Source organism: Vidua macroura, chromosome 16 (genome assembly GCF_024509145.1).
Source record: "Vidua macroura isolate BioBank_ID:100142 chromosome 16, ASM2450914v1, whole genome shotgun sequence".
Taxonomy (NCBI): domain Eukaryota; kingdom Metazoa; phylum Chordata; class Aves; order Passeriformes; family Viduidae; genus Vidua; species Vidua macroura.
The window spans coordinates 9804991-9831861 of record NC_071586.1 but is presented as its reverse complement, the minus strand read 5'-3'; the positions used below and the strand labels follow the sequence as shown (position 1 = coordinate 9831861).

General features: G+C 38.3%; 2 protein-coding genes across 2 annotated transcripts; both read right to left on the bottom strand.

The window, feature by feature from the left end:
* Positions 1-32: 32 nt before the first annotated feature.
* Positions 33-14131, bottom strand: LOC128815291 (radial spoke head 10 homolog B-like). Its single transcript, XM_053991871.1, is given in 21 exon segments — positions 33-375; positions 797-992; positions 2080-2190; positions 2734-2785; positions 3950-4123; positions 5173-5280; positions 6072-6220; positions 6312-6391; positions 6476-6584; positions 7300-7489; positions 7947-8068; positions 8554-8610; positions 8613-8694; positions 9348-9524; positions 10325-10445; positions 11065-11150; positions 11705-11878; positions 12074-12142; positions 12333-12408; positions 13148-13425; positions 14078-14131. Coding segments are annotated over 20 exon segments (2640 nt in total). The 5' UTR covers positions 13393-13425; positions 14078-14131; the 3' UTR covers positions 33-113.
* Positions 14132-14952: 821 nt separating this feature from the next.
* PMS2 (PMS1 homolog 2, mismatch repair system component) lies at positions 14953-26739 on the bottom strand. Its single transcript, XM_053992363.1, has 15 exons — positions 26668-26739; positions 26306-26445; positions 25635-25721; positions 24498-24600; positions 23637-23820; positions 22998-23165; positions 21622-21719; positions 21227-21326; positions 20886-20970; positions 20351-20503; positions 18422-19316; positions 17448-17615; positions 16862-16962; positions 15768-15937; positions 14953-15383 (listed from the first exon to the last, which is right to left on the bottom strand). The coding sequence occupies exons 1-15, from the start codon at positions 26685-26687 to the stop codon at positions 15240-15242; spliced, it is 2616 nt and encodes an 871-aa protein (XP_053848338.1). The 5' UTR covers positions 26688-26739; the 3' UTR covers positions 14953-15239.
* Positions 26740-26871: the final 132 nt, after the last annotated feature.

The window sequence follows — 26871 nt, the reverse complement described above, 5'->3', positions numbered from 1 at the left end:
CAGCTTCCTACAAGTGTAGGTCTTCTGGGGTTGTTCTGGTTTGGGTTTTTTTTTTTTTTTTAATTTGAAGAGTACTCGCTTGAAGCTTCAGCAGCTGCCAGCAAAGGATTTCTTTATTTTTCTTTTTTGTCAGCAGTTGCCTTGGTACCTGTGGGTGCTGCCTTCTCTGCCTCTTCCTCCTCAGGCTCTGCTGCCTTGTGAGCCTCTTTTCTTTGGTGAGGGTTCTCTCTTGGGGCCTCTTTTTTCAGCTGGACCTCTCTAGAGGAGACTAGTTTCTCCCAAGATGACACGGCTCGTTTCCTGGGCTTGACACTCACTTGTAAGGCAGCTGCTTCTTGCTTTATTGTGTCTTCTACTTCTTTTTCAGCAGTAAGTCTGCATGAACAAAATTTGAATTTAAGGTACTCTAAGAGAAGGGAGACAGGTTTCCACTGGCTAAGCAACTCCAGCTCTCGTCGTAGTATAAGCAGCATAAACTGCCACAGTGTAAAGAAGCAGAAAGTCTCTAATTACCCCCTCAAGTCCAAATATGTCTTCACTGCCTTTACACAGAGTAGGAACCAAGTGCCAGGAAATACCAGAGCTAAGTTTCTTACCTGAAAACAGCCTGTATTTGTTACTCCAGCCAGCAGCAGAAAGCACATGAGAAAAAACATATTCTGTATGTTACTAATGAAACCTGTGTGAGTTTGTTTTCCAGGTACAGTATGCTATATTACTTTCTTAAGCACACTTCTCATTTTCAATTATTTTGCTAGTGGAAGATAAAGGATAACAGACAAGATTCAACACTCACCTTTCCAGCTCCTCAGCCTGGATTTTTCTCAGCCCAGCTAATTCAGCATCCTGCTTGTTTTTTTCTTTCATTTTATCTCTCAGCGCTATTTCATGCTCAAAAGCAGGGAAGAACTTAGTTGTGAAAAAGGTTTCCACCTGATACATCCAGAAACGAAACAGCTCCCTTTGTTCATCTTTATCTTCTTTTGCTTCATCTGCAAGATGTAAATTTAACATGTTTATTTAGGAGGGCACTTCTATTTCAAATATGTTTTGGACTACAACATTTCAGCTCTGATACTCTGCAAAGGGAAGGTCTGGCTTCTGCATGGTACAGAGGATGAAAGGTGTGAGACACTTTGAACTGAAAGGGGGTGGCCCTTTTGTGAGGCTTCAGTGACTTGGCCCTGGGAATGGCACAAAAAGACAATGAACTCTTCGCTTTAATCCTGTGATAAGAGTTGTCTGCAGTAACCTGATGACAGTTCAGTATCCGTGACTCCTGTGCATGGGGGAAGGGATGAACAAACATGACCACCTGAAAGGACAGAGGTGTGTGCCAGTGTCCCTTGTCATGTCAGGAAACAGGCCAGGCCCAGGTGACGAGCCCTGAACAAACAGTTTTTCAGACGTGTAACGTTTCACCCATCAGACTTCAGCAAAAGAGCCGATGACTACACGAAGATCCTTGTCTACCTCTGTTCTTGTATTTGAGTTCTGTAGCAGCTGAAAACATTTAACAAACACAAAAACCAACCCAGATGAGATCTGCTAATCAGCTGGAAGGAAGATGGTACAGAAAACTACAACCCTCAACATACCCAAGTGACTGAACACTCTTACTGAACATGTCTTCTGCCTGCATGTTGGCCTAACATAAGGCATCTTATCCCAGCTACTGGTGGCACACCACTAATAATTCTTATTTTAAGTAGAAGCAGCAGAACATGGCAGTAATACATTTTATTTGTCCAAGACACTCCAAAGACAGGTTTGCAGCTTGAGCTTCTCATAGAGTAAATACAAATTACAGCTTATAGATGCCCTCCAAATTAAATGTAGCAATTTGAAATTGGGGAAACTATGTAAGTCGGTACTTAAATGTCTCATTTAATGATGAAGTTTTATTTTCTTTTAAAAAATATTTTAAGTTTTAAAAAAATCTTCCTCCAGAATTAATGCTCATTTACTGCCCTCTTGTGACAAGCTGAAATCTGCCAATACAAATAAAACTTCACAATTCAAGAGCTACAAGAGAATTGTGTGTGTGTGTTAAGTCCTAAAACAGTAGAACTGTTTTACCTATCAATTCCTTTTCTGGACAGGAATCTTGTTCTTCTTTTATATCCTTGCTGGGCAATGACACATCATCTTTGCTTTCTCCAGGAGTTATGGGAAATGAGAGAAGAGTTTCTGATATTGCAAAGAAAGAAAATTAAAATTACTCAGCCTTTAATCCTGTGCATGCAATTCCAAGTTTGATCTTCAGCACAAACAAAAGTTTGATCTTCAGCACAAACAAATATAGGTTGTCATCTGCCCTGAAAGTCAGACCTGTGGTTAAAATACTTCTGAAATTATGAAGTTTGTTTCTAATGAAGGCACAATGCAAAGTTCAAGCTCCTGTTTCCATGCCCACATGAGTGGGACAGCACAGGAAGAATTAAGGTTTAAAATACCTTTTAAGTTATTTTTAAGGAAAAAGTGATAGCTTCTAATTAAAAAGCACAGAAAATTCAGAGATTCCAATTTGCCCAGCCATCTGTGTACAGCACGTATGGAAAGCTAAACATAAACTTTGTCATAATTGCCAAACTGAATGGAGCTGCCTTCTGTAACTGCAATACATCACCTGTTTCCATGATCAGCTCCTGTTTAATTGTTTTCGAAGTTGCAGAAAAAGTGAATCTCCTTAAGCCACTTTATAGTTTTATAGCCACTTTATACAGTACTCACCCAGTAGAAAAGGTTGATGAGCAGGCTTTGTGTCTTCACAAGGTCTCGGTGGCTGGCAAGAAGTTTTAAATTCAGTTACTAAATGTTTGGGCCTGTGTTCAAATCATAAAGTGAACTCCCAAGTCCCTTTGAGTCATGCAAATCCCCATCTCCAAAGCATTCTGCCAGCCAAATGCATCCTGCAATCATATCTATCTCAAAACATTTCTATTGCAGGAATGTTTCACCTTCTCAAGTATTACCAGGTAACGCTTTACCTTCGATACCAGCCAGGCAAGTAGGATTATCCTATTTCAGAGCTAGGGAAAGACAGCACTACGGAAAATGAAAGCTCCTGTTCTTTGACCTGTTCCTCTGTTCTTACATGTTACTCTATGTATAATGCTCATCTGTTGTTCACCTGCTCCTGAGTGTAAAGCTCAGCTGCCTTGGAAATGTCATCATTGATGTCTGTACCAAATGAAATGTAACACAAGAAAAATTTTAGCCTTTAGAATCCTGAAAAAAAAATCAAGATTTTTTTTTTTTTTTTTTCCTATTTTAACTGGACCACTTCACTGTGCAACTGTGTCACTGCTTGCAGTGATGCTACAAGGGAATGGGTGCCTAGGGTAGGAACAACTGGCCAAAGAATGGGAAGTGATGGTGTACAGTGGCACTACTGGCTCACAGAGGCTGTGAAATTATGTTTTGAATACTCATTGAATTAATAAAAATACTTTCATCTTGTGCATAATTCCAAATAATAACAATTCATGTCTTCAACTACTCTGTACACACAAATTGCACCAGTGTCACAGGCAGCATCCCACAACCTACAAAATCCTTATTCAGAAGTTTAGCAAAAAGAAAAAGAGGAGGCTTGCTACATACAACAGCTGCAATACCATTTTTACTGGGCAATTTCAGACATTCAGCTTAATGCAGAAGAGACATATCTTTCACCAGCCAACTAATCTGTCAGTTCCCCTTCAGAAGTACTCTACGTGTATTTACAGTTATCTAAGAAAACGTGCAAATATGTTAAAGCTGTCTACACTGATGTTACAATTTAAGGTACCAACAAACAGAAAAAGCAGAAGGACCCAATCAAGTATTTGTTAATGCAAAAAGGGGAAATTGGTTTCCATGGTCAGGAAACAGAACATTTTTAGGGCCTGACTTCACTCTCTCAGTGGACACATAATAACATTGAACAGGCCTGCATCAACTTTACCTGGGGTGGAGAATGTTCTGTGAGAGACACAGCTGAGGTTTCCTTGGAGAAGTCCTTGCTTTCAAAGCTACTTCTTTTCTGATTACTTTGAGCTTCTTCCTTCAGGATCATATCCTCAGTAACATGAACCAATGCACATTCAAGAAGAGCTTCAAAAAATTCCAGAAAAACCATCTAGAGTAAAACAACGGCAGTGGTAAATGAGTTCATTTTCACAAAATCTCTTCATTAACAGGCCTATGTACCTGAGCAAGCAAAGAATTCAGAAGTGGTAGTGAAGTCCCTCTGGCCTCATTTGTCTAGTCAAACATTCCTTCTTCTGAAGAAAAACTGAAAATAGCCAAAGCTCAAAAAATTCAGGAGAGGATATGATGTGTTACACTTGCTACAAGTCATATTGAGCTAAAACACTGCACTAATTTTTGTTGTATCTGGAGCTATGAGAAATTTCTCTAACAAGTAACTCACAACTACAGCTATTACCTAAAACATCGTATTTTAATTGTATGGGACGCTGCTAGAAACCTCAAGAGTGGGGTTATAATAGATTCCTTAGTTAGACTTCCACTGTGTGCTCAGTTTATCAGATCCCATTTAAAATAAATTCAGCTATGTCATTTACAAGAGACTGCTGCTAAGTAAGAGTTAATTCTTTAAGGGTGAAAAACTTCTATACTAGGCCAATTCTCAGGTAGCACAAGAGTCTTGTACAGTCACTACTTGACCTCACTGAGGTGGCAGCACCTCACATGTCACTAATCAGCTTTCTTGCATCACCAGATTTTCAGGATCAGTGAGTTCACATCTTAATTAATGATCCACCTTAACAGCCTCCACAGCTGGAAGTGCAGTGATCAATCCCTCTGTGATTACTGCAAATCCATATTGTCAGGCAGCTCCCCAGGGACAGAACTCCACTAGAAATGGGATTTCCCTGCATGGATTATGGCACTCCTAAGGGCCTCTCTGAATGGTCAAGTATGCTGAGACTGTGCTAAGATGAGGTAATTAAGAAAAACATAGAAGTACATGAGCTAAGCTAAAAGATATAAGCAGAACAAAGGAAGACAAAAATAGAGGCTCAAGTTTTACTCTGTTTTTTTTTTAACAAATTAATTCTTTTTCTTCCTGTTCCAACAGGTAGGACAGCATTCACAGCAGTTCTTGAAAGCAATTTTAACTGTTCCTGTAGCAACGGACTTCATTTTATTTTCCATACGCACCTCCAGCTCCAGGTTGACACCATGGATGCCAGGTAGGGAGACACCAACTTTGACAAATATTCCCAGAACTCTCGGAGCAGTTAATTGTTCACTGAGAAGTTTTAAATCCTGGGTAAGAATAAATATCACGTGTTAACAGCACTTAAGGCATTCCCCACATGGACCTAATCTACCTCCCTTTCAAGCCTTTGCCAAAATTTCTAGTGGTTTCAAATGATACTTCCATATATGTAATTAACAGTAGAAATTGTAGTCCTATTGAAGCCAATGGGAATCTTCCCTAGACTGCAAAAGCAGTGTTACAAAAGAATTTGAGAACACTCATAAACAAAAATATAAAAAATTACAATTTTGCCATCCAATTTTTCTTCATGAAAAAATTGCTCTGATTTATAAAGTGGAGCACCCAAACCCTAGGCATATCAGTGGGAATTGCTCTCTACCTTCATACTAATCTTGATCTGTCCCCAAATTACTGAATTTTAGCAAAGAATCTCATACTCTTCTTGTAGTCAATACATTATTGAAATGGTTTACAGTGTTATTTCAATGGCTGTCAGTCTTTGAGTTCTAACAACAGGACATGTTTATATATACATTTTATAGATGGGGCACAGGGAGACACAGTGGGGACCAGCAAAAATATTTATATTCCCTTAAACAATTTGTCTAGGATTTGATAAGAGTAAAAAATTAGAATTCAAATCCTGAAAAAATGCATAAATAACAGTAGATAACAGCAGAACAACTTTTCCTTTACTGCTCCTTGGACAGTCTGCACGAATAACCTCACTCCCACCTTTTCAACTATGCAGAAGCCACAGGGACTATTTTAAAAGGCTCACATAAACTGAACAAAGAAAGCACATCTAATCACACAAAAAAAATTAGATTATTACATCCAACATCCAGAGGAATTGCCTCAGCTTCACTGTGGGTTCAAATGGAGGTCTGGGACATGGTCTGCAAAAATATCCATATATTTCCCAGCATTTCTCACGGTATCTCATGGCAAAAGATGTGAATTCTTCATCAGAATATAAGATACCTTTCAAAATGAATTGGGAAAAAATAACATTAACAATAAAACGGCAATGCATGTGATACTAATTGATGAATTCTGCAATAGCATTGCTTACCTTGGACACAAGAGGCAGAGGGCAGAACATTCCTGGACATCATTTCTAAGAAACATTTCTGCAGATGAGGAACTTCATCTCTACAGTTTAAACAAAAACACTCTTGTGTGGGAAGATTCAAACTGATTACACTGAAATAAATTTCACTAAAAGACAAAACTTACTTGTACTCTTCATGATAGATATGAAATGCCAGGTGAACAAGGTAGGATACAAATGTTCTGAACAGTAATGTATCACTCGGATCATGTATGTCCTTAGGTGGTTTATCACCTGAAAAATGTTTTAAAAACCAAATTTCTACTGTTCTCATGTATATTAAAATGCTTATTGGCATATTATTTGTCAGCCTTTCTTAGCCTCTCCATCTGCACCTATCACAGTGTAACAACAGTCCTGGAAGATTCACACCAGACAATGAAGCACTTCCAAACAAATTTCAAGGGAGAACTGTCCACCTGGACAGAAGCTTGATCTTGGACAATCCTCTTTCTAAAAATGCATCCACTCAGCATATATAGAAATAAAAGGGGATTCAAAGTTGCAGTTAAATCCTTCACATACTAAGGACGGTGCAGGTCTAAAGGGATTTGATTGATTAACTGGGTCTATGGAAGACAGAAAAAAATACTACATGCAAACCAAACTTAAGAATCCTGAAAAAAAAATTATTTCTCCTACTTCTCTCTCAAAATTCTCTCTCTCTTAAAAAGTCATGGCAAGACAAGGGGTGAATACATATTTTGAAGAGATGGCTCGTCAGTGCAATTTTTTATGTTGTATTTTAATTTTGTATTTTCTCACCTAAGGACCAGAAGTGCCCAGAGAAGTGTAAATTGATCCACTGAGAATTCACAGGCACAGAGGTACTGACTCAGGACCACTTAACTCCCAGAGCTGAGCTGCCAGGAGAACTTGCCACTCCAACTCTCCACAATTAACTATTAAAATTCCTCCATTCCCAGCCCTGCTCACCAGGAATACAAACCTCTCAACAGTCGATCCATTTCAGCGAGAGTTACAGACGAGAGATGAAATTTGCAGTCCTTCAGAAACCTCCAAAACTGCAGCATAGTCAGGGTGTAAGTGCCCTCAGGAGAAGGAGCATAGCCTAAGGTACTGTAGAAGTAGTAGGCTTTTTTCAATTTTGAAATATGCCTCAACACAGCCAATTCTACCTAAATAAAGCAGGATATATTTTCAGCATCTTCTCAAAGCAAGAAGAGATCAGTTTGTATTGATCCTGTAACTGGGCAGATAATTATTTGACCTAGCATATCCCTGGCTAAGTGTTCACAAAAGCATTACTCAAAAGTAATGCTTGAACTCAAAAGGGTTTTGATGACTGATAGAAACAAGTCATCCTCTGTCAGTGGACAAACCTCGGAGTAGAGCTAAAGCTGGTTGCTCAATGCCCTTCCAGATATGTTAACCTATTTTTAATTGGCTTTTTTTAGTGGAAGCTCAGAAGAGGCAATACTGTCTATTCATTGTTTTTGCTTTTCTGTTTTCCTGGCCTTCGGATTTTCAATACTTGTTTAATGGAAAGAGTTACTTTAACACAAATAAACCAGAAATAAAACAGTATGAAACAATAGAGGGGAAAACTGAAAGTATCAAACAGTAGACTTATACTTGTTGCATTTCTTCCTCTCTGTCTTCCTCTGGGAACAAGACAAGCAGTGACAGTAAATCCAAATAAATATCTGATCCCAGAACAGAAGTCTTTCCCAAGGCATTAATGACTGTGGTCCTTTCTATCAAGCAAATAAAATAAGTTAGAACAAACTAAAACAAAGCTTAATATATGCACACACAGAAAAACAAAATGCGTATTATCCCTTCTTATATTACTAATTTGGAACAATAGATTCCTTCACAGTAAGAAGTAGAGATTTCACAACCAACAGCAGAACAACTGAAGAGCAATTCTGTCAAATCAACCTCTAATTAAAAGGAAATGCAGACATTAAAAAAGCTGTGAAACTTTCAGACAACAGTTCCATTCACTACAAGATGTGGTGTGGATGGATGTGTCACTTCACTCCAAGTGTCACTCACAGGAAACACAGCATGGAAGGAAAAGCCATGATTCCCATTTCTATCTAAATTCTTGGAAGAAATATGTCTGGTATGTATAAATAGTTTCGTATAGTTGCGTATGTATAAATAGTTTCATATTCTAGTAAAATGGAACAACAAAATGTGAACTAAGTAAAATTTGTTTTGTTAAGCTGCTCACTAATGCAAAAACGCCTTCTTGGGCTAGTGGCTCTCTGGTTCTTGGCTTTCATAGCAGACCTTGATGAGCAGGATATTCCACGAGATGATCATTTACAAACTCTCCTTCCAACCTGCGACCATTCTTGAAGACAAAGATGCCCTACAGACAGATTAATTATAAATATAAAACAAAGATAAAAAAAACCCCAAACCTCTAATTCTCTCAGTCAAGATTCTCTCATAATCTTGGCTAAAATTCAATATATGAAATAAAATACAGCAAAATTATTTTTCCTACCCTCTTTTATAATGCATTTTGTCGCCTATTAAATAGGTACACTGTTGGGATAAAGGACTGACTATATATTTGTTTGATTTTGAAAAGTATTTTCCTCCCATATAGAAAGACTTGTTTGTACTCCTTAGGTTGCATATGTGGCACTCCACTCAAGAGTTTTTTCAAAAGTCTATTTTATGAGAGGTTTTAAGAACTTCTCTGTGCAAGGACAGCTTGAAATCCATTAGCTCACAGTGGAAGTGTGAAATTCTGACCAACCATTGCAAAACTCAAGATGCACCTATTGAACTGAAAATCTCCACAGTGAAATATATGTCTTTGTATACCCAAAACATATCTAATCACAGAGTCAGCCTGTGTCCTTGGAAGGACTCCAACTGCTTTCAGTGGACTCTCTGCCCTTTGTGGGGGGATTCCATCCACACTACAAACTGAGTGTAGTTTGCTGTACAGAAATCTAGAGATCCACTATACAGAGCAGAACAGTTTGCCTCTGTAGTTCTGACAATACTCACCTTGCCATGCTTCTTATTATGCACCCATTCTCCACTGTACATTGCTCCATCAGCATAAAGAAATGTCCCACGTCCATGGCGCTCCCCTTTTACAAAATCCCCCACATATTTATTCTGTAGAGGATACTGAGACATTTCCATTCTCTTCAAAAACCACGTGTGCATGCCAGAACCATGCTGAAAGAAAATTCTGCGTTTAAAAAACAGGTCCAGACTTTGGCAATTCTCTGAAATAAAAGCCCTCACCTGATGGCTGCAGCACTTTAAAGCAGGGACAGAACTAGATCCTACAAAGGTGCATGGGAGAAGCACCCAGAGGATGCACTGCATCAACACATACTTGAGCAAGCTCTACCACAGGACTCCTAAAGATATCCACGCTTCCTCCCTGAATCCTTCTCCTGTAGTGCTGAACAGCCAGGTGAGGAACACCATGCCACAGAGCCAGGATGTTCCACAAGCTGGACTCCTTGACAATTTTAAGCCAAGTGAAAAGACAGTGCAAGTAACTCACATTCTTTTTGAAACAGAATTACAAATGGAAGGAACTGAAAATGCCAAAAAATTGTCTTCCATCATAAAACTTTTACAAGAGAGAACAGTGTGGACTAGTATTTTACAGGCAACACAGAAATAAACTGCCACATATACCTACTGCTGAAGTCATAGCTCAAACTAAGTCACAAACACTTCTTTAACTTCTTTTTTTTTAATTGAAAAATGTTTATATTTTCCACTAGGGAATGAAATTTGGATTTTATAAGACTAAATCAAAAATCCTTTAACAATTTAAATATTGCTAACATAAGAATCAATTTACAATAAAGAACATGTTTTCTGTTATCACAACTGGCAAACTCAACTGGCAAAAATTGTGCAAAGCTCCTTTGATGTTGCACAAAACACCCTGTTTAGGTTTCCTAGAGTAGTGGACAGATGCTGAACTAAAGCAGGGTTTCTGGGGAAGAAGTTAATACCTGTACACCACACTCCCACTGTCCTTCATACTCTTGATTATCTGTCAGCCATATCATTTTTCCATGTCCATGTTGTAGATTTTTCTTCCACTGACCGAAATAAGTATTTCCAGATCTGTAACTGCAAAAAACCAATAAAAGTTAATTCATATTAAATTCTGTTCTGATCTTATGGAAGGTTTATGTGAAACCTCATTGCTAATAAATTTATAATTTATTAAGGCTAAATATAAGCATTAAATGGAAAATTGACTCACTATGACATGGACATAGAGGTTTTATTGTAGGCACTGTTTACCTCCTATTTTTAATTTAGAAATCACTAAAAATATGTGATAAAGCTCTTTTTCCCAAAAAAGTCTTTGCCATAGCTATTAGCAATATTTGTTTATATATAATTCTGTAGATAAGTCATTTATTCATAAGGCAGCTTCATCTACTCAAATCAGTCAAGTGTGTTTGTTTTTCCATACTGAATTGTGGTTTACCAAAGCTGATTTGGGATTTTGTCTTAAGCTATTCTTTTGTGTGAACGGTCAGTAGAAATACTGCACATAAAAATAAACTTCTAAAGGTCTGTTTTGTTATCATAAAGCACTTTGTACATTTTTTATTCCACTGCAGAAGGTACACACTACTATGAAATGACAGCATTTGTACCCACTTTAACACAAGAAACTGCAACATAATACACAAAAATAAAAAATGTTGAGGGTAAGAACAAGTGTTATCATGTTTACCGTCTGAATCCCCATCCTTCTCTGAGATTATTTACCCAGTCACCTGAATACCAGGAGGTCTGTTCCTGATCATAATAAATATTACCCTGAAACAAAGAGCATAGTCAGTTTAAATACCTAAATATTCATCTACCTGAATAAAACACCACATACAAATGATATGATGCTTGTAATCACGTTCTAATACTTAAGGTCACTTTGACTCAGTGTACTGAAAGCAACCGAAGGGATACAATTAAATAAAGGAAACAAGCTCTTTTGATTAATATTAGATAAGACCTTAAACACCAAATGTTCAAAAGAAAAATCCTATTACATGACATCAAAGTCTACCATGTTTTTCAAACCTTTTGGAAATAGTTTAAGAGAGCTAACCTTGGCATCTTAATTACAGTACTCAGTCTGAGGTAGATCAGCCTTCTGACCCATTCAGACTTTTACTTCCAACAGTAGGTCTACAGTATTAATTGTATTCACAACCTCAGAAAAGGTCCCTAGGAAAAATAAATCTCTACACAGCATAAGACCATGCAACAGAACAAAACACTTTTGCAAAAACTTTGCACAGTAACGCTTGCTGTTCCTGAAGGTATCATGAAGGTATCACCCAAGCCCATGCTCTCATTTAATTCTTACTGACCTTTCCATGTCTTTTGCCATTGCACCAATAGCCAATATAAGAAATTGGATGGGTACCGCTCCTGAAAACTCCATATCCATGCCTAAGTCCACCTTGGATTGATCCTTCATAAACACTGCCATCATTCCAGGTATAACGGCCATTATGCATCGGTACATTCTTAACAAATGTTCCCTGAAAGATGAAATTCAATATTCAATTCTGTTTCCTAACCTTCTGGGACTAGTCAGGCTTGTAACTGAAATCACTGCCACAGCTCTGCAGTTGCCACCAGTACTGTACCAATTACTGCAACTTTTCTACTTTCCCTCATTTTGCACATCTAACTGGGTGCAACTGTGTTCAGTTATAACTTAAATTTTACTTTACCTCGTATTTCACTCCATCAGCCCATGTGTAAGTCCCTTCTCCATTCATACATCCTTCAGAAAATAGACCCTTCAAAATGAAGAGAATAACATCATTTGCAGATTTACTCTTACCCCAGCTGAAGCCTACAGTGACTGTAAGATTTTAAAAGAATGACACATTAATTCTCCTCCTAGTTTCAAATGAAGAGTTTTAATGCTTCTTAGTGCTCTTGAGATAAAACTTACTCTATTACTTTTTAAAAAATTTATACACTCACCTTGTACGTATTTCCTCCCTCAAAACATATAAATCCTTCGCCCTCATAGAGCTCATCAACTTGTTCACCTTCATAGCTACAAAGAAAACAGACTAAAGATGAAGATTTCAAGTCACTGCCAATAGATCTAAATCACATAGATGACCATATAATCACATAAACGATCATAGAAATGATCATAAATGACCTTTGATTTACCATGGCCTACACACAGGTCAGCTGATGCATCTTGTGTAGAGTAAAGAACAACAAGAAAATTTTCAAATTTTTGAACCTTCCTTGTAACAGTCCACATAATTGTTGTGTTGCCTCAGACCCATATTTCCTTCAATTAAGAAAAAAAACCCACATTGGTAGCATTTTCTACCTTACAGTCAGGCATGCTGGTATATGAAACGTTAAATACAAACATCACATTGAAATACAAAAGCATTTTGTTAACATTGCCATTCACCTGCTTCCTCAGTTTAGGATATTCTGAAGAGATATGAGCAGCCTTAAGCATTAAAAGGCAGCAACAACTAAAGATTACATGATATATTTTCCTTCACCAGTTATTTGTATACCTTAACAAAACTTCACTGAAGGTGAACAAGCTAAAAGAATGAGGGTTTTGGCAGGCAGAGAGCACCAGCAGCACTCTAGGATGCAAGAAGGCAGCAGAATTCCATATGTACATTTCCTGAGGTGCCACTGCTACTAGGTCTGAATAACCTGATTCTTGTCTTCAAATCAGTGTTTTTATGACACTGGCTACAGCAGAGATACTTAAATGAGAGTTCTTGACTTCACTGCTGTATTTGTAACAAATATACCTTTTTATAATCACTTGAGCAAGAACAGGCTCTTCGTGGATCAGGGGAACTGGCTGGACTGGTGGTTCCTCTACCTCTTTATCCGGTGCCTCTGGAATTGCTGGAATTTCTTCACTCAATGACTCACTCCACAAATCTGTCAGCGTCGTTAAACTATCAGTTGTAGTACCTAGAGATTCTTCTGACTTCTCAACAGCTACCTTCTTACCATCTTTCTTGGCATCTTTCTTCTTGCCTTTTGTCATAGCTACTGAATTGTCTCAGTGTGTGCTTCCCTTCTAAAAAATGAAAATTTATTTCTGTCTTACATACATATTCATAATCTATAAACTAGTTAAAAAACCCAAAACACAGACAACTACCAAAAAAGAAAAACAACCCAGAAACCCCAAACCGACAGTATTTCTGTGATTATTACAAATACTGTGTATTAAAGTAATCTCTGTAACAGCAATTCATCAAGCCAGTGGTGTCAGCTTGTGGCAGGCAGGCCATAAGGTTAACAGGGAGCAATGTCTGTGAATTACCTCCAAGTCTTCCATCAAAACCACTGTGAGAGAAGTGTTATCACTAGACTTACTTTTGCCACATGGAGATCTCCATCTTTGCCCAATTTTTAGCTATTAGATTTAATTACATTGAAAAGCTGAAAGCCATTTCTCAAAGATACGCTTTTGGCAAGTTCTGGGAAGTTACACCTGCACTGTTATTATTGATTTAACTTGCCTTCCAAGTTATGAGCTGCAGACTGAACCACGGCACAGCATAACCACCAGATCTTGTAGTTATCTTGTCAGTTGAGAGCTACCTGAAGGTTACAGGACTGCCTGCACAGCTGCAACCCTATCACAGCCGGGTATCACCGCTTGGTAGTGCAAGAACCCAACCTGCGAGTGCCGCAGGGGCGAGGGCCGGCAGGGACAGCCTCACCCGTCGCCGGCACCCGAGCGGGGAACGGCGGGGCCGGGCCGGTACCGAGCCCCTCTCCCCCGCGCAGGCGCAGTGCGGCGGCGCTGCCGTAGCCGTGCCAACGCCGCCGCCGCGAGGCCCGCGCCCGGCCGGGCCGGTTTCCGCACCGGCAGAGCAGAGCTGCGAAACCGCGGCTCCGCACCAACACGGACCATTTGCTGCAGGTTCTCGGCCACAGCCGTGCTGGTACCATGGGCACGGCTCTGGCACGTTGCTCGGAGAAGCGGCGGAAGAGCAGCAGCGTCATGGCCACAGCTCCATCAGCGGCAAATGGAGTGTGAAGGGAGCATAATACATCAACACAGATTTCTTGGGTCATATCTTGGTCCTACAGAACTGGAAGAGCGTAGGTACCTGTTTTAATGGTTTCTCATTCAAAAAGACCATTATCTACCTGTTTTGATTGTACTGAGATCGAATTTGGACTGACCTGACTGGCAGTGCCTGGTGAGACAGCTATTTTTCCCCATTCATTATCAGAAAAAGAATCCCTGTTCTTGAAAAAGAAGTTTGGAATTTGGAAGGGGACAATGATAATTAAAAGTAATGATGCCCGACTAATTATTCTATTCAAGCCTTAAACATGGATAACAGGAAATTAATAATTAAATGCAATATTAAATCTCTAAGTCATTATCTAACAAAACCCAGCTTTGGTATAAGAAAAAAAAAAAAATTTTGTATCACTTTCATTTTCTTTAAAATTATCATATACATGATGTATAAACATTGAAAACTAATTTTTGGTTTATAGCATTGCCAGGGACTTGAATTCACATTCCACTTCATTTTCAGAATCAGTGTATTTGCTGTAAATGAGGTGCAGCTACTCCTGATCTTTATATATAAATGTATTTATTTTATAAAAGTTTTGGCTGCTGCTCAAAGAAGTACAACACACAGTAAACTGCAATAAGAGAGAAGTTATTTACATGAATTCCAGGATGTTGGTTTTGATGACTTGACAGGCATAACGAGGAAACTCTGCTGAATGCCTCCAAGTGCTCTTGCTTCCAACTTGAAGACTGCCTAAAATTTTTTTACTCAAAATAGGAGAATCATGATAAAAGCTCAAAATATTGCCAAGAATTAAAATTTAAAATGTTAACAAGCAGACACTGACTTATTGTGGTGAAATCAAGTCCAAACTGACTATGTGTCTCATAGTAGGCCTTCCATGGGGGCAGTTCCAGGGATGCTCAATCTCACCCATATGGGTGATCAGTTTTCTCATTTCCTGCACATTCAGTGCAGTTCCAATCATCACCTGCAAGCAAAGGAAAAAAAATAATTATTTCCATTTTCTCTTTGCCAGCAGACACAGACCAGAGCAGTACTTCAGCTATGATAGCAAATAAATTCTGTGCAAGGTATTAAAAATAAAAAACACCTACCAGACAATCAGAAGACAAAACCCAGCTAACACTGGGTTCATGAGCCCATTAGTTTGGAACAAAATAAAAAACTAGCAGAAATATTTCCCACATTACACTAGATAAAAACATAAGGAACAGAAGGAAGGATATTAGCTGTTGACACTCAGCACTAAATAAATTTGCCCTGCAATACACATGCAGATACAGCCACCTGTACTACATCAGGAAACGTGGTATTTATTTATTTGAACACAAAATTCAAGTGCAGTACTTACAGACTTCCTGCAAGCTCGAGAAGCAAACATCTGTCTGACCCTGGAGGGCCTGCACATCACTCCAGGGCAGTCACTCAACATGAAAATCAGCTCATCTATGTCTTGTGGACCAAAAGTCCAGTTTTTGCTTGTTGGCAACGATACCAATTTCACTCTTTGAGTTACAGGAGCTGGAAGGTTTGCAATGACAATAAAGAAACAGAAGTATAAGAAATTACTTTTTCTTGAGAGAAAAGCTGCGAAATTACTTTAAAATGTTAATATGATGTGATGTGCATATATACTAATGTTTAAATTTAATCTTTTGATGGATGTAATTAACTAACCAAAGTGGTAACTATGGCAGATGTCCTTTTAACATCAACCAAAAAGTTTGCAAAAGCAGGAAGCTCTACTTTCTAACAAACCCTTCAATTCCAAAGAAAAAATGGTTTATGAAACTTTTTTGAGTTTATGTGACAACAGAATCACTCAGGATTTACAATGGTAAGAGACTGATCATTAATAGCATTCTAGACCAAGGAAACCTTGGGATATTCTGGAATGAAGACTATGGAAAAAATGTGTAGTGACTTCCCAAATAGCAAAGTGCTACCACACTGTGTGCATTTTCATTATCCTCACTGTATAAGGGAAACAACAAGGAACTTGCAGGTTACAGAATTTCCTCAGAAGAACAAAGCAAGTCAGTACTAAAGTCATAAGGAAAGCCAAAGAAAATCAGTTACTACTGCTATCTATTTACTTTAGATTACTAGATTTACCACTTGCCCTCATTTATCCCTGCAGATGTACTAATAAAACAAAAGGATTTTAATGTAACATATCCAGAAAATGCACATCCAGTCATGTAACCAAAGAGTAACTCCAGTCTTCAAAAACTTCTGTAAAAAACTGGCAAGATAAATAATTTACAATGTTCTATTAAATCATGCAGAGAGACCACAGAATCATAAATCTTAAAAAAACCCCATCCTATATACAGTAATGCATCTTATTTCAAATCTTTTGATCACAGCCAAGAGAATTTTTGCATAATAAATAAGATTAAACCTTTGAATCTTTTACTTCCAGCAATTCTGGTCCAAACTCACCATTTTCATTTATGACAAAATCAAAGCCATTTTTTCTGAATATTTCCAGGTTTTCAATCAATACAGTTTCATTTACTGCTGTTAAATTGAGATTTTGAGGCCTGAGAGAGAGAAAAAAAGATGGTGCTGCATAGATACACAGTGCAGAGCATTAAAGACAGATTTCAGAAACAACCTAGAAATACTTAATACAGAGCTCTGTAGTAAAACTTTTCACTCTGCTCTGTTAAAAAAAAACAAACTCACTACTGAACAGTTGCTTCCAAGGGTTACTCAGCAGATGAAGTCAGTTGGGCAGCATTCCTTGTTGCAGGATCAGTCTCCAATATCCTACCAAACTGTGGCTTGCTATGAAAGCCCGTGAGAAATCTGTTTGACCACTGACTCACTGCATAGCTACAACTGCACCCCTGGAATTTATGTTTCATGTAAGGATCGACTCTTTGAAACACAGAATATAAAAACCACTTTAGTCTCAAGTGTTCTGAATGTGTGAAATGCTACATAAATATAAATCACAGATATCCTTCTGAAACACTGAATTAAACTTAAAACATGTTATTGTTAAAACACTGAAAATACTTACACTATCAGCTTCTGACCTTGGAGAACAGTGTGCTGTTGCAACATCTCAAAGTTGTATTTCTCATCAGTAGCATGTTGGTCAATTATGAAAAGATCAGAATTCAACTTTGCTATTATAAACCCCAAATTGAACTGGCCAATGATTTCCATTTTTGCAAACATTTCTTTACTGTATACAAAAAATATAAAGGGATTATAAGTTACACCCTTACCAGTTATCATGTAAAACTTAAAAACTTCTGTTTCTCCCCTGCAGAACACACTTTAGATTAAAAAAAAAAAAAAAATCTCATTTAAGCAGGATATAAATGTTGAAAATCTGCCAACCACCTATGAGGCCATTTCTGGCAGAACAAAATCCATCATTAAGATAGGTTTCCCCCATTTGTGATAACAAAATTAGAAGCAGGCAATATGGCAATAGCCCAGGTAAGTAACACTGAAGATGGTGTTGTGGTTTTGAAGACAGCTGACATATTTGCCTTCTTTTCACAATTAGAAGACTTTCCCAACACATTTTTAAATCCAAATATTAACAAATCACAGACACTGACTGTCCCCTGATCACCTGAATGTAACTTCTTTTTCCAGGTATGTCTCACCAAATTTCATTCACACAAGGGACAAATATAAGCTATGCAGTCTTTTCAGTGTGCTATCTGTCATGAAATTTGGTGTTTCTCTGACTGAACTGCAATTTACAAGGCTGATCTAAATCCAATCTATGTTTGTGGCCTTTTTAGTGTCTTTTTCCACATTCTGTTCAAGTAGTTCAAGTATGTAGTTCAAGTAGCTGCTCTGTCAGTAAAATAACTCATCAAATAGATTTTTTGTGACATTTAATAAAAAATAGACCCAAATCTAGCAGGTACATGTAGGCCTTTTTTCCACCCACAAGACGGGTCTTATATTTTTGCTTCACTAATTTTATTAACCATTGAGCAAAATATATTAAACAAGTGAAAACAGAAATACCTGATCTCTTTTCTTAATTCATCTTCTGCTACTTTATTGTCCCCAGGACTAATTTTTGCCTTAAATCTTCTGTAATTTTCAGTTTCTGTATTTTTCTGTTGTTGCTGTATTACCTTTTTCACTTTTTCTGCCAAAACCTTCATAGAGAATTCAAGAGGCACAATTTTCTTTTGAACTTCCACCAGTACATCCACACTAGTGTTCTTCACTTCAGGATATTTACCTGCCTTGGAATCATCTGCTTCACTTTTAAAGTTTCTACTTTTGAAACGTTTTACTCTTGGGGAACAACTATTGGCTTCTTGAGAAAACTTGTTTTGATCAGTCCAGTCATTCACTTGATCTAGCTTGGGTTCAGTGCCCAAGATCTGAACATCACAGTCCAGTGACTTCTTACTGCATCCAGCAGTTTTAAGACGTTCCTTCTGCATCTGTTCTTCTGTGCTACAGAATTCTTCCTCAGAATTAATTGCACTTTCAGTATTGATGCAGCTTCCAGCTTCTGGTGTACTACATCCAGCATCTGACTCAGAAATACTACAGAATCCAGAATCTGCAGTATCTTCTAATTTTCTCAAGTGTCTCCTTGGAATTGACACCTCTGAGTCCAACTTACGACAACTTTCAGACTTCTTAGTCAAGACAGCCTTTTGAATCTTTACAGTACTCCCAATGGTATCAAGTAACCTTTGTCTAGGGGAACTGTGCTGCTGTTTTACCTTTTTAGAGCTTTGAAAATTACTTTCTGTTGCTTGATGGAGAGAGAATGACTCCCTTAATCTGGCAAGAGTCATTATTCTTTTACCTTCACCACTTGGACTTTCAGTCTCAGAGTCAGAAAGCATGTCTGCCTGAGGCTTTTCTGCCTCTTCAGGAAGTGTCTTCTTCAAGTTCCCTAATGAAATAGGAATACAGAGTATTTCAAGATTCTAAGTTAGCTGGAAACATGAATTAAACTATGTGCTTCAGGAAAAGGAATGAAAAGAGGTAGAAAAATAGCAAACTGCTCAAAGAAGCCCTGAAGCTTCAGACAATAAGCATAGGGCTGAAATGCATTAATATCAAACACAGAAACACTTACATCTTAAAGATATTAATGACATTACTAAGAATGAATTTGTAGCCTCTTTTTAAACTGGAACAGTAATCAGTTTAATCAGCACATTTCTTTATATTATCAAAAGAGTTTAATGACAGAGCCACAATGAAAAGTGAATTGCTCTTACACTTTAATGGTCACTATAAAATTCCATTGGCAAAGTGTTAAGGAGCTGGCACAATAAGCACTTAGAATATATGGGATTTGCAGGTCATTAGAGGACTTCAACCTCGTTAACTGCCAGTCCAGGCAAGTAAAATCCAAGGATTTTACTGAAGATTAATTTAAAATAACAGTGAGAATCAGGCTACAACTGATTCTACATGTCAGCAAAAAGGAAAATTAGAAGGGGCTCTTCTAATTGAATGAAAGGAAGAGAATGAGATGATCTTGACTCGGGAAAGCCATCTTGAAAGACTACACAGTCACAAGAGAATCATCAATTTCTGTAGATAACATAAAAGAATCAAAGTTTAAAATCCAATAAACTCATACTTAATTTTCGTATTTTATTTATGACCCCTTAACCATTCTTTCTCAAAGACATTTTCATTAAAAAATCATAGGTTTCTTTTAGTATCTTGGGAGAAATCTTTTGCAAGTGTTATCAATTAATTCTGTGTGAATTTTTTGCTTACAAAGTTGACTATAAATCGTACTGTGCTGGCATGTGTCATTTCCATAACAATCACTTAATAACTTAGGGTCCTTCTTTATTTTTTGTTTAATTTTTTTTTTTCATTTCTTCTTTGGGTTTTTAAAAACATGTTTTTCCATCATTAATTCTGTGCCATACATCATACTCAAAACTTCCACATTTTGTGTCCTACCTGCAATATCCAGAAGTTTCTGATTGACATTCAGTTTGTTAACATCACTACCAAACATCTCCATCAGAGAAGTCTTTAGAATTGCTAATAAAAACTTTTCCTCCTGAAGTAAAATTTGTCTTTTGTCAGGAGTTACATTGATGTCAACACACTCTGGGAAAAAAAAAAAGAAAAAAAAAACTGCTTTACAAATAAAATGCAATGTTATTGCACAGAATGAGTTCTGGTTTGTGTGCCATTTTGTCTGCAAATCAGATTTAACTGTCTCAACATCCCAGTTTCAAGTTTTCTTGTATGTAAGATGACCTCTTCCTCATCACTTAAGAAGTTATTTTTGAGCACAGAAAAGGTGGAGGGGAAAAATAATGGAACTACAGCTAGATTATATTTCTCCCTCACCAACTGAGCATTAAAAAATCCTCAGAGTGCAGGAAGTCATACAGATGAAATGACAATATTCTCTAAATACAAATATCATTGAAGAATAAATTTTAATAGCCTTTACTGAAGTTACTAAAACTTATTCAGAACATACCAGAATCTACCCCAATGTTAAGGACAACAAATGGATACTGGTGTTTATTGTGTGAGTGATAAACTTCATTCACAATCTTGACAACCTGCAAAAAAGGTGAAAAAACAATAAACTTCAAAAATATTATCTTCTACTTTGCACCAGTGTATATTAATTAATGTACTAAAACATATATTGTATGATTAAGATCTTGTTCATTCAAATAGACACAACTAAGACAGAAACTTGAGACAGAGGAACTTCTACAACCAAGAAACAAACATACACATGAGCTACTAATCCTGAGGTTTTCAGAGAATACTGAGTTAGTGGGGCTGATGATAGGAAAACAACGGCCTGACCTTGGCTGGATCGCAGGGACGTTGGTTGATAAAGAAGAACTGTCTGTCTGTCGTACTCCTTCCAACACCGTGATCACAACGAGAAATGAAGCCACTAATACTGTTGGATAAATAATGTAAGAGTAAGGGGAAATGGATGAGAAAAGCACGTTTAAGGGGAATGTATTTTATAAGGGGCTTAAGGAAGCACTATTATACAGCATCAGTGAATATGTAAATATACATTTCCTCTCCCAATTCCTTATCTGACAAAACTGTGTCCCAATATCTATTATGCTGTTCTTGGCTCTTTTCAATACTATAAATCACACCTTTTTTTTTTTTACTTTTTTATTTTAAATTTTGTTTTATGGTAAAGTGCCACAGGCAGCAGTGGTTTCTACTTTCCTAATTACCTATAAAGATTTTGTGGCATGTCAGCAGGGTTGAGTCCATATTCTTCACAAACAGCTTCACTAGGAGGAAGCTGAACAAAAGGAATAAGGCTCTGCAACTGAAAAAAAAAAGGGAAGGAAGTGAAACATCAAACCTATATAGATTTTTCCCTTCTATTTTATTGTCATTAGCCTTAAAATTTATTTGAGAAAAATGGTGGGTTTTGGTTGACCAAGAGCTGACCAAGACAAACACTTAAAATATCCAAACCTACTAGAAGATAATAGCACTGTTCACTGAGAAACAGAAAAATGCTTCTAAGAAATGCCTGTTCTCATCCTTTGATATCACAATGTGTGCTTTAGTTATTTCACAGACCCTTACATTAAATGTATACAGGCAGAACAAAATGATTGACAGTTTGACATATATATGACCTAAACAAGTTTGATGCTAAAATAAAAGGTAAAAAGAGTAATAGAAGTTTCTTTTGAAGGGACAATAAAACTATTAGAAAATGTGTTATTTGAATCACAAGCTCCCTAAGAACGGTTAAGTTTACCAGAAATATTTTCCCAGTCATGCCACTATTATTTTTCTGCCATTACAGCAGTTTCTATCAATTTAAGTATTCAATATTAAAAAACAGGCTATAAGCTAAATATTTTATTCAGGTAACACTCAATTTTCAACTATGCTTGGTGCCTCATGGCAAGACAAAAGTTATATCTTCCTTCTCATCTTTCAGCCACAGCATGAACAGGCTTTGAGATCTCTGTATGGGCTCTGTGGAGGGAAAAATTGTTTTATCAACAGCCAGCAGCTATCAACCACTCAATATTTCTGATGACTGTAATATACAGTTGTAGGAAGGATGTTTTTGAGCTTTTTTTCATCTCTGCTCTCATTTAGAAGATAACAATTATTTTTATGGCTATTCCTTAGAAAGCATCACAGTCTACAGCTTTACAGGGACTGACTGCGATCCCATTTAAAGGTATCCACAATAAAACTTAGTTTCATAGGAAGAGCTTGCAAAAGTGGATACACCTCAGTTTTCTGGTCTCCAGTTAAGACTTTCACATTACACCATTTTAAGGATTTTTTAAAATTGCTTGTTCTTGTGACACACAGTCCATCTGCTGACATAACAGCTTTTAAAACTGGTTTCAGAGATATATTAAAACATAACCCCATCTCCTAAATAATTTCCCTTCCATAAAACATCTCTGAGCAGAACCAGGACTTGCAGAGTCCGTGGAGGCTGCGGTGTCTCTCCTCTGTCGGCCTGTAGGGTGTACTGCAGGCCAACACTCCAACCTCTCATACCTCACAAGGTATTAAAGATCCCTCCATACAGCTACATCCTCTCTCTTTTCAGTAATAAAAGCAATACCTGCTTTTGTCCAAATACTGCTCCAATGTTCTCCTTTAAACTGGGACTTCCAGCAGTGGATATCACACAGCTTTTTTTCCCCTGGCCAACTTGATTAGTACAGTTAATCCGCACTCCTTTGGAAACAATACAGTAGGCCTGTAACAGCTGGACCATTTTTGCATATTCCTATTGAAGGAAAAAAAATTCATATTTATATGAAATGTCTCTTTTTAAAACACAAATTGTATAAACAAAGCATTCAATATCTGCAGGAAATAAAGGGAGGGAGTTTTATCCTTAAAATCTTTACAAGCTACATTAAAAAAATATATATGAAAAACAGTACTTTAAAAATAAATAGGATGTTTACAAGACTGATATTTAGCCACAAACAGCAATTCCTGGTTTTAAAATGCAGATAAGTGATCATGATAGAATTCTTTTCAAAATCTGAGAATCTGAGAACGTACCTTTAAACCAAAATATTGCAAAGCAGAAGAGAAAAGCATACAAGGAGACTTTTATTATTTGATTAAGATGTAAGACAGGCATGAAATAGTCTGTAATCAGTGCATTCTACAGAGAACTGAATTTCATTCAGCAGTGAATAAATTCTGGGGGATGACACTCCTTTGAATTGAGAATTTCTGACCCTACCTTTTTGATGTTTCTTTGGAACTCTTTATGCCGCACTGGTAACGTATAAAACAGCTGCTGGATGCTGACAGTTGTTCCCTGCTGTCGTGGGAAAGGAGTCTTCTGAGTAATTCTGCCATTGTGATCAAACACCAAACGAGTCCCAACCTTTGCTGACTTATGACAGGTGAAAATGGTAACATCACTAGTGGGAGGAAAGAGGCAAAAGAATTATTCACTGAGCACCATATTATTTTATCTATTCCTCATGACAAGCAGCACGGAAACTACAGCAATACTATTAATTTTATTAAAACAACTCTTCCCCATAAACAACTAAGAACCTGCTCTTTAGAGTAGTGTAACATTTTCCTAGCTACATGTTCTTATTAGTATGCCTTTCATTCCTCTCTTACAAAACTCAACATTAAAATCTAGTTTTGCTGAACACTACATTCCTCATTCTAATAGGTACCAGCAGCACTGTGTACAAAAGCTGAATTAAAATGTACAGTTGGTCTGAAAGAAATTTAAGTACAGCTTTAATGAGTTACAACCTAACAACCAACACTTAAATATTACAGTGCTTTATATCAGAGGATCAAATACTCATGCAAATACACAATCTCACCCTGTAAAGATCTGCACACTTAAGTAACACTAAATTCTGTACATAAAATAACCAATTAGGTGCTTAGAATAATAGAATAATTTTGGTTGGAAATTACTCAGGATGTCATGCAACCTATTGCTCAAAAGTGACCTAACAGTAAGGAACTGGAAGTTTCCAAAGCCCCACTTTATCAATAATGGTAAACTGAAAGGATGCAGTGTTTTTGTGCATATAGTAAGTTCCTACTACTAAAAAATATTATTAATTACCTTAAGGCACACAGTGAACTCAAAGCTTCACCTCGAAACCCAAATGTTTCAACATGTATTAGATCAGAAAAATCTTGTATCTTTGATGTGTAATGTTTCAGAGCTGGAAAAAGATATTTCAAATTCATATTTCACCTCCAAGTGACACTGGTCTATGCAAGTAGATTCTGTATGCATATCAAGAAGCAAAACACCTTCTGTATTATTCGCTGTATTTTACGTAATGATTAAAGACAAAATACTGCTTGCTTTCCCTTTTTCCTATAAACAAGATCTCTTCAAAATCCTCAGGTGCACCTGCTATTTCACACCTACATCACAGATTTATTCAGCATTATTGGTAGAAGCTCTACAAGATGCCTCAGAGCAGGACACAGTACCTGCCTCTGCTGCTGCTGGACCTGTCACAGATTTTGTCCTGCCAGAAAACAGCTGCAGCCTGTGCTGTGCATGGTGGACAGAGGACAAGCACAAGCCCAGACCACCACAACAGCTGAGAAGGACTCAATCCACACCATCAGTGCAGCACCAGGTAACAAACTGACCTAGCAGCAGCACTCCTGAACTTTCACTGTGCTGGAACAGCAGCAGATTGAGTTTCTGATGTACCAAAAATGTACAGTGAACACCAAAGTTACTGAGTAATAACCTGTGGGGAAAAGATTCCTAGTTGTTTTATCAAAAAAGAAATGCCACTATTTCTACTGCAGTGGCTAGCTAGATTCATCAGACAGTATTGTTTCTGCTCCCATTTTGTGCAATTCAAAACTAGCAAATGGGAAGTTTGACAGGGCAATGTCAGCTCCCTTTCAGCAAATACTTGAGTTTATAATTCACCTTTCCACACAGCTCAACTCCTTCAACAAGGACCAATGATTAAACATTAATTAATCCACATGGACGTTTTTAAGATCTTCTCTTCTGTGATTATTTGTATTGCTTGTGCCACCTAAATAAGCAAAGAAACCAAAGACTATTCCCAAGTTACAAGAACTATAACCACAAGAGCACTACAGAAGATGAGTCTAGTGTTGCTCAAGTCTTGCAGGTAACACACACATTATGTAAAAGCCAAGCGGCCACTAAATATGATTAAACTAAATGCCCACATCTAAATTATAAAAAAATTCAACTTACTCAAGCCTTCAAAGTTTTCTTCTTCCACTCCAATTCCATTATCTGAAACTTCTATCAGTTCTGCCCCATGATCTTTAAGTTTTATATCTACAAAATTGAGTCATAAAATATTTTAACTCTTTATGTTCACACATGATGTTTGGTATCAATTCTGCACTTGAAGTCAATTTTTCAAGTAACAGTTTTCCATGTCAAAATTGAATAATAACAGAAAAGAAGAAAACCTGATAGCTGTCTAAAGTTAGGTCAATCTAATGCAAACCAGTCTGTAGTTCCAGGTAATTCAGCTTCACTGGATTTCTGTCTTTGGGAAGTTATCCCAATTATCCCAGCCACCATCCTGGGAGCTCTGGAAACCAGCCCTGCCTTTACCCTGTACTAGCCCAAGGCCACTGGCTGGCACAGCCTGATCACCACCGCTGCACAGTGGTGGCCATACATATTCTTAGTAGCCAAAGGGGCTAGAGATTAAATAACACAATCTCACATGCTGCTAGGAATGCAGCTGGAGTCTGTGAATCAGAATGTTTTATTAACCTGAGGTGTAAAATCACTGCAAAGATGCTTGGCCCAAACAGAAAGTATTTGTCCAGATTTGTTTACATGCACTCGTTTTTGAGGAAAAAGACGTGCTTTAACGCCTATGAAAAGTTATTAAATTCAAGAGTTACCGATGTTGGTAGCTCCGGCATCCAGGCTGTTTTCGACCAGCTCTTTCACGGCAGTGCCGAGGTTCAGCACGACCTGCCCCGAGCAGATGCGATGGACAGAGCCGCGGTCGATGGGCCGGATGGCCCCGGCGGGCTGCGGGCTGGGGAGAGAGGGACAGCACACCACGGCGGTGAGAGCCGGCAGCAAACCCCACTCAGGCTTCCCCAAGCGAGCCGGGAGGAGAGGCAGGAACCAGGGGAAGTCGGAACCGCGCCAGCAGCCGGGGCACGGCCCGTGCGAGGAGCGCGGCTGCCGTGAGGGGAGCAAAGCGGCCTGGGCGGGGGGTGCGAAGGCGGGGGCCTGGGCCGGTGCACACACTCACCAGGGCGCAGCCGCCTCCATCGGGGCCCCGGCGGGGCGGGACGCGCCGCGCTCTCCTCAGGCTCCCGCCCCGCTCCGTCAGCGCCGGGAGCGGCCGGAGCGCGCCCGCCCCGCACGGACAGCGCGCCCGCCCCGCACGGACAGCGCGCCCCGGCCCGGCGGCGCAACCCCGCCCACCGTCCTGTGGGGACGCGCTCCGCGACTC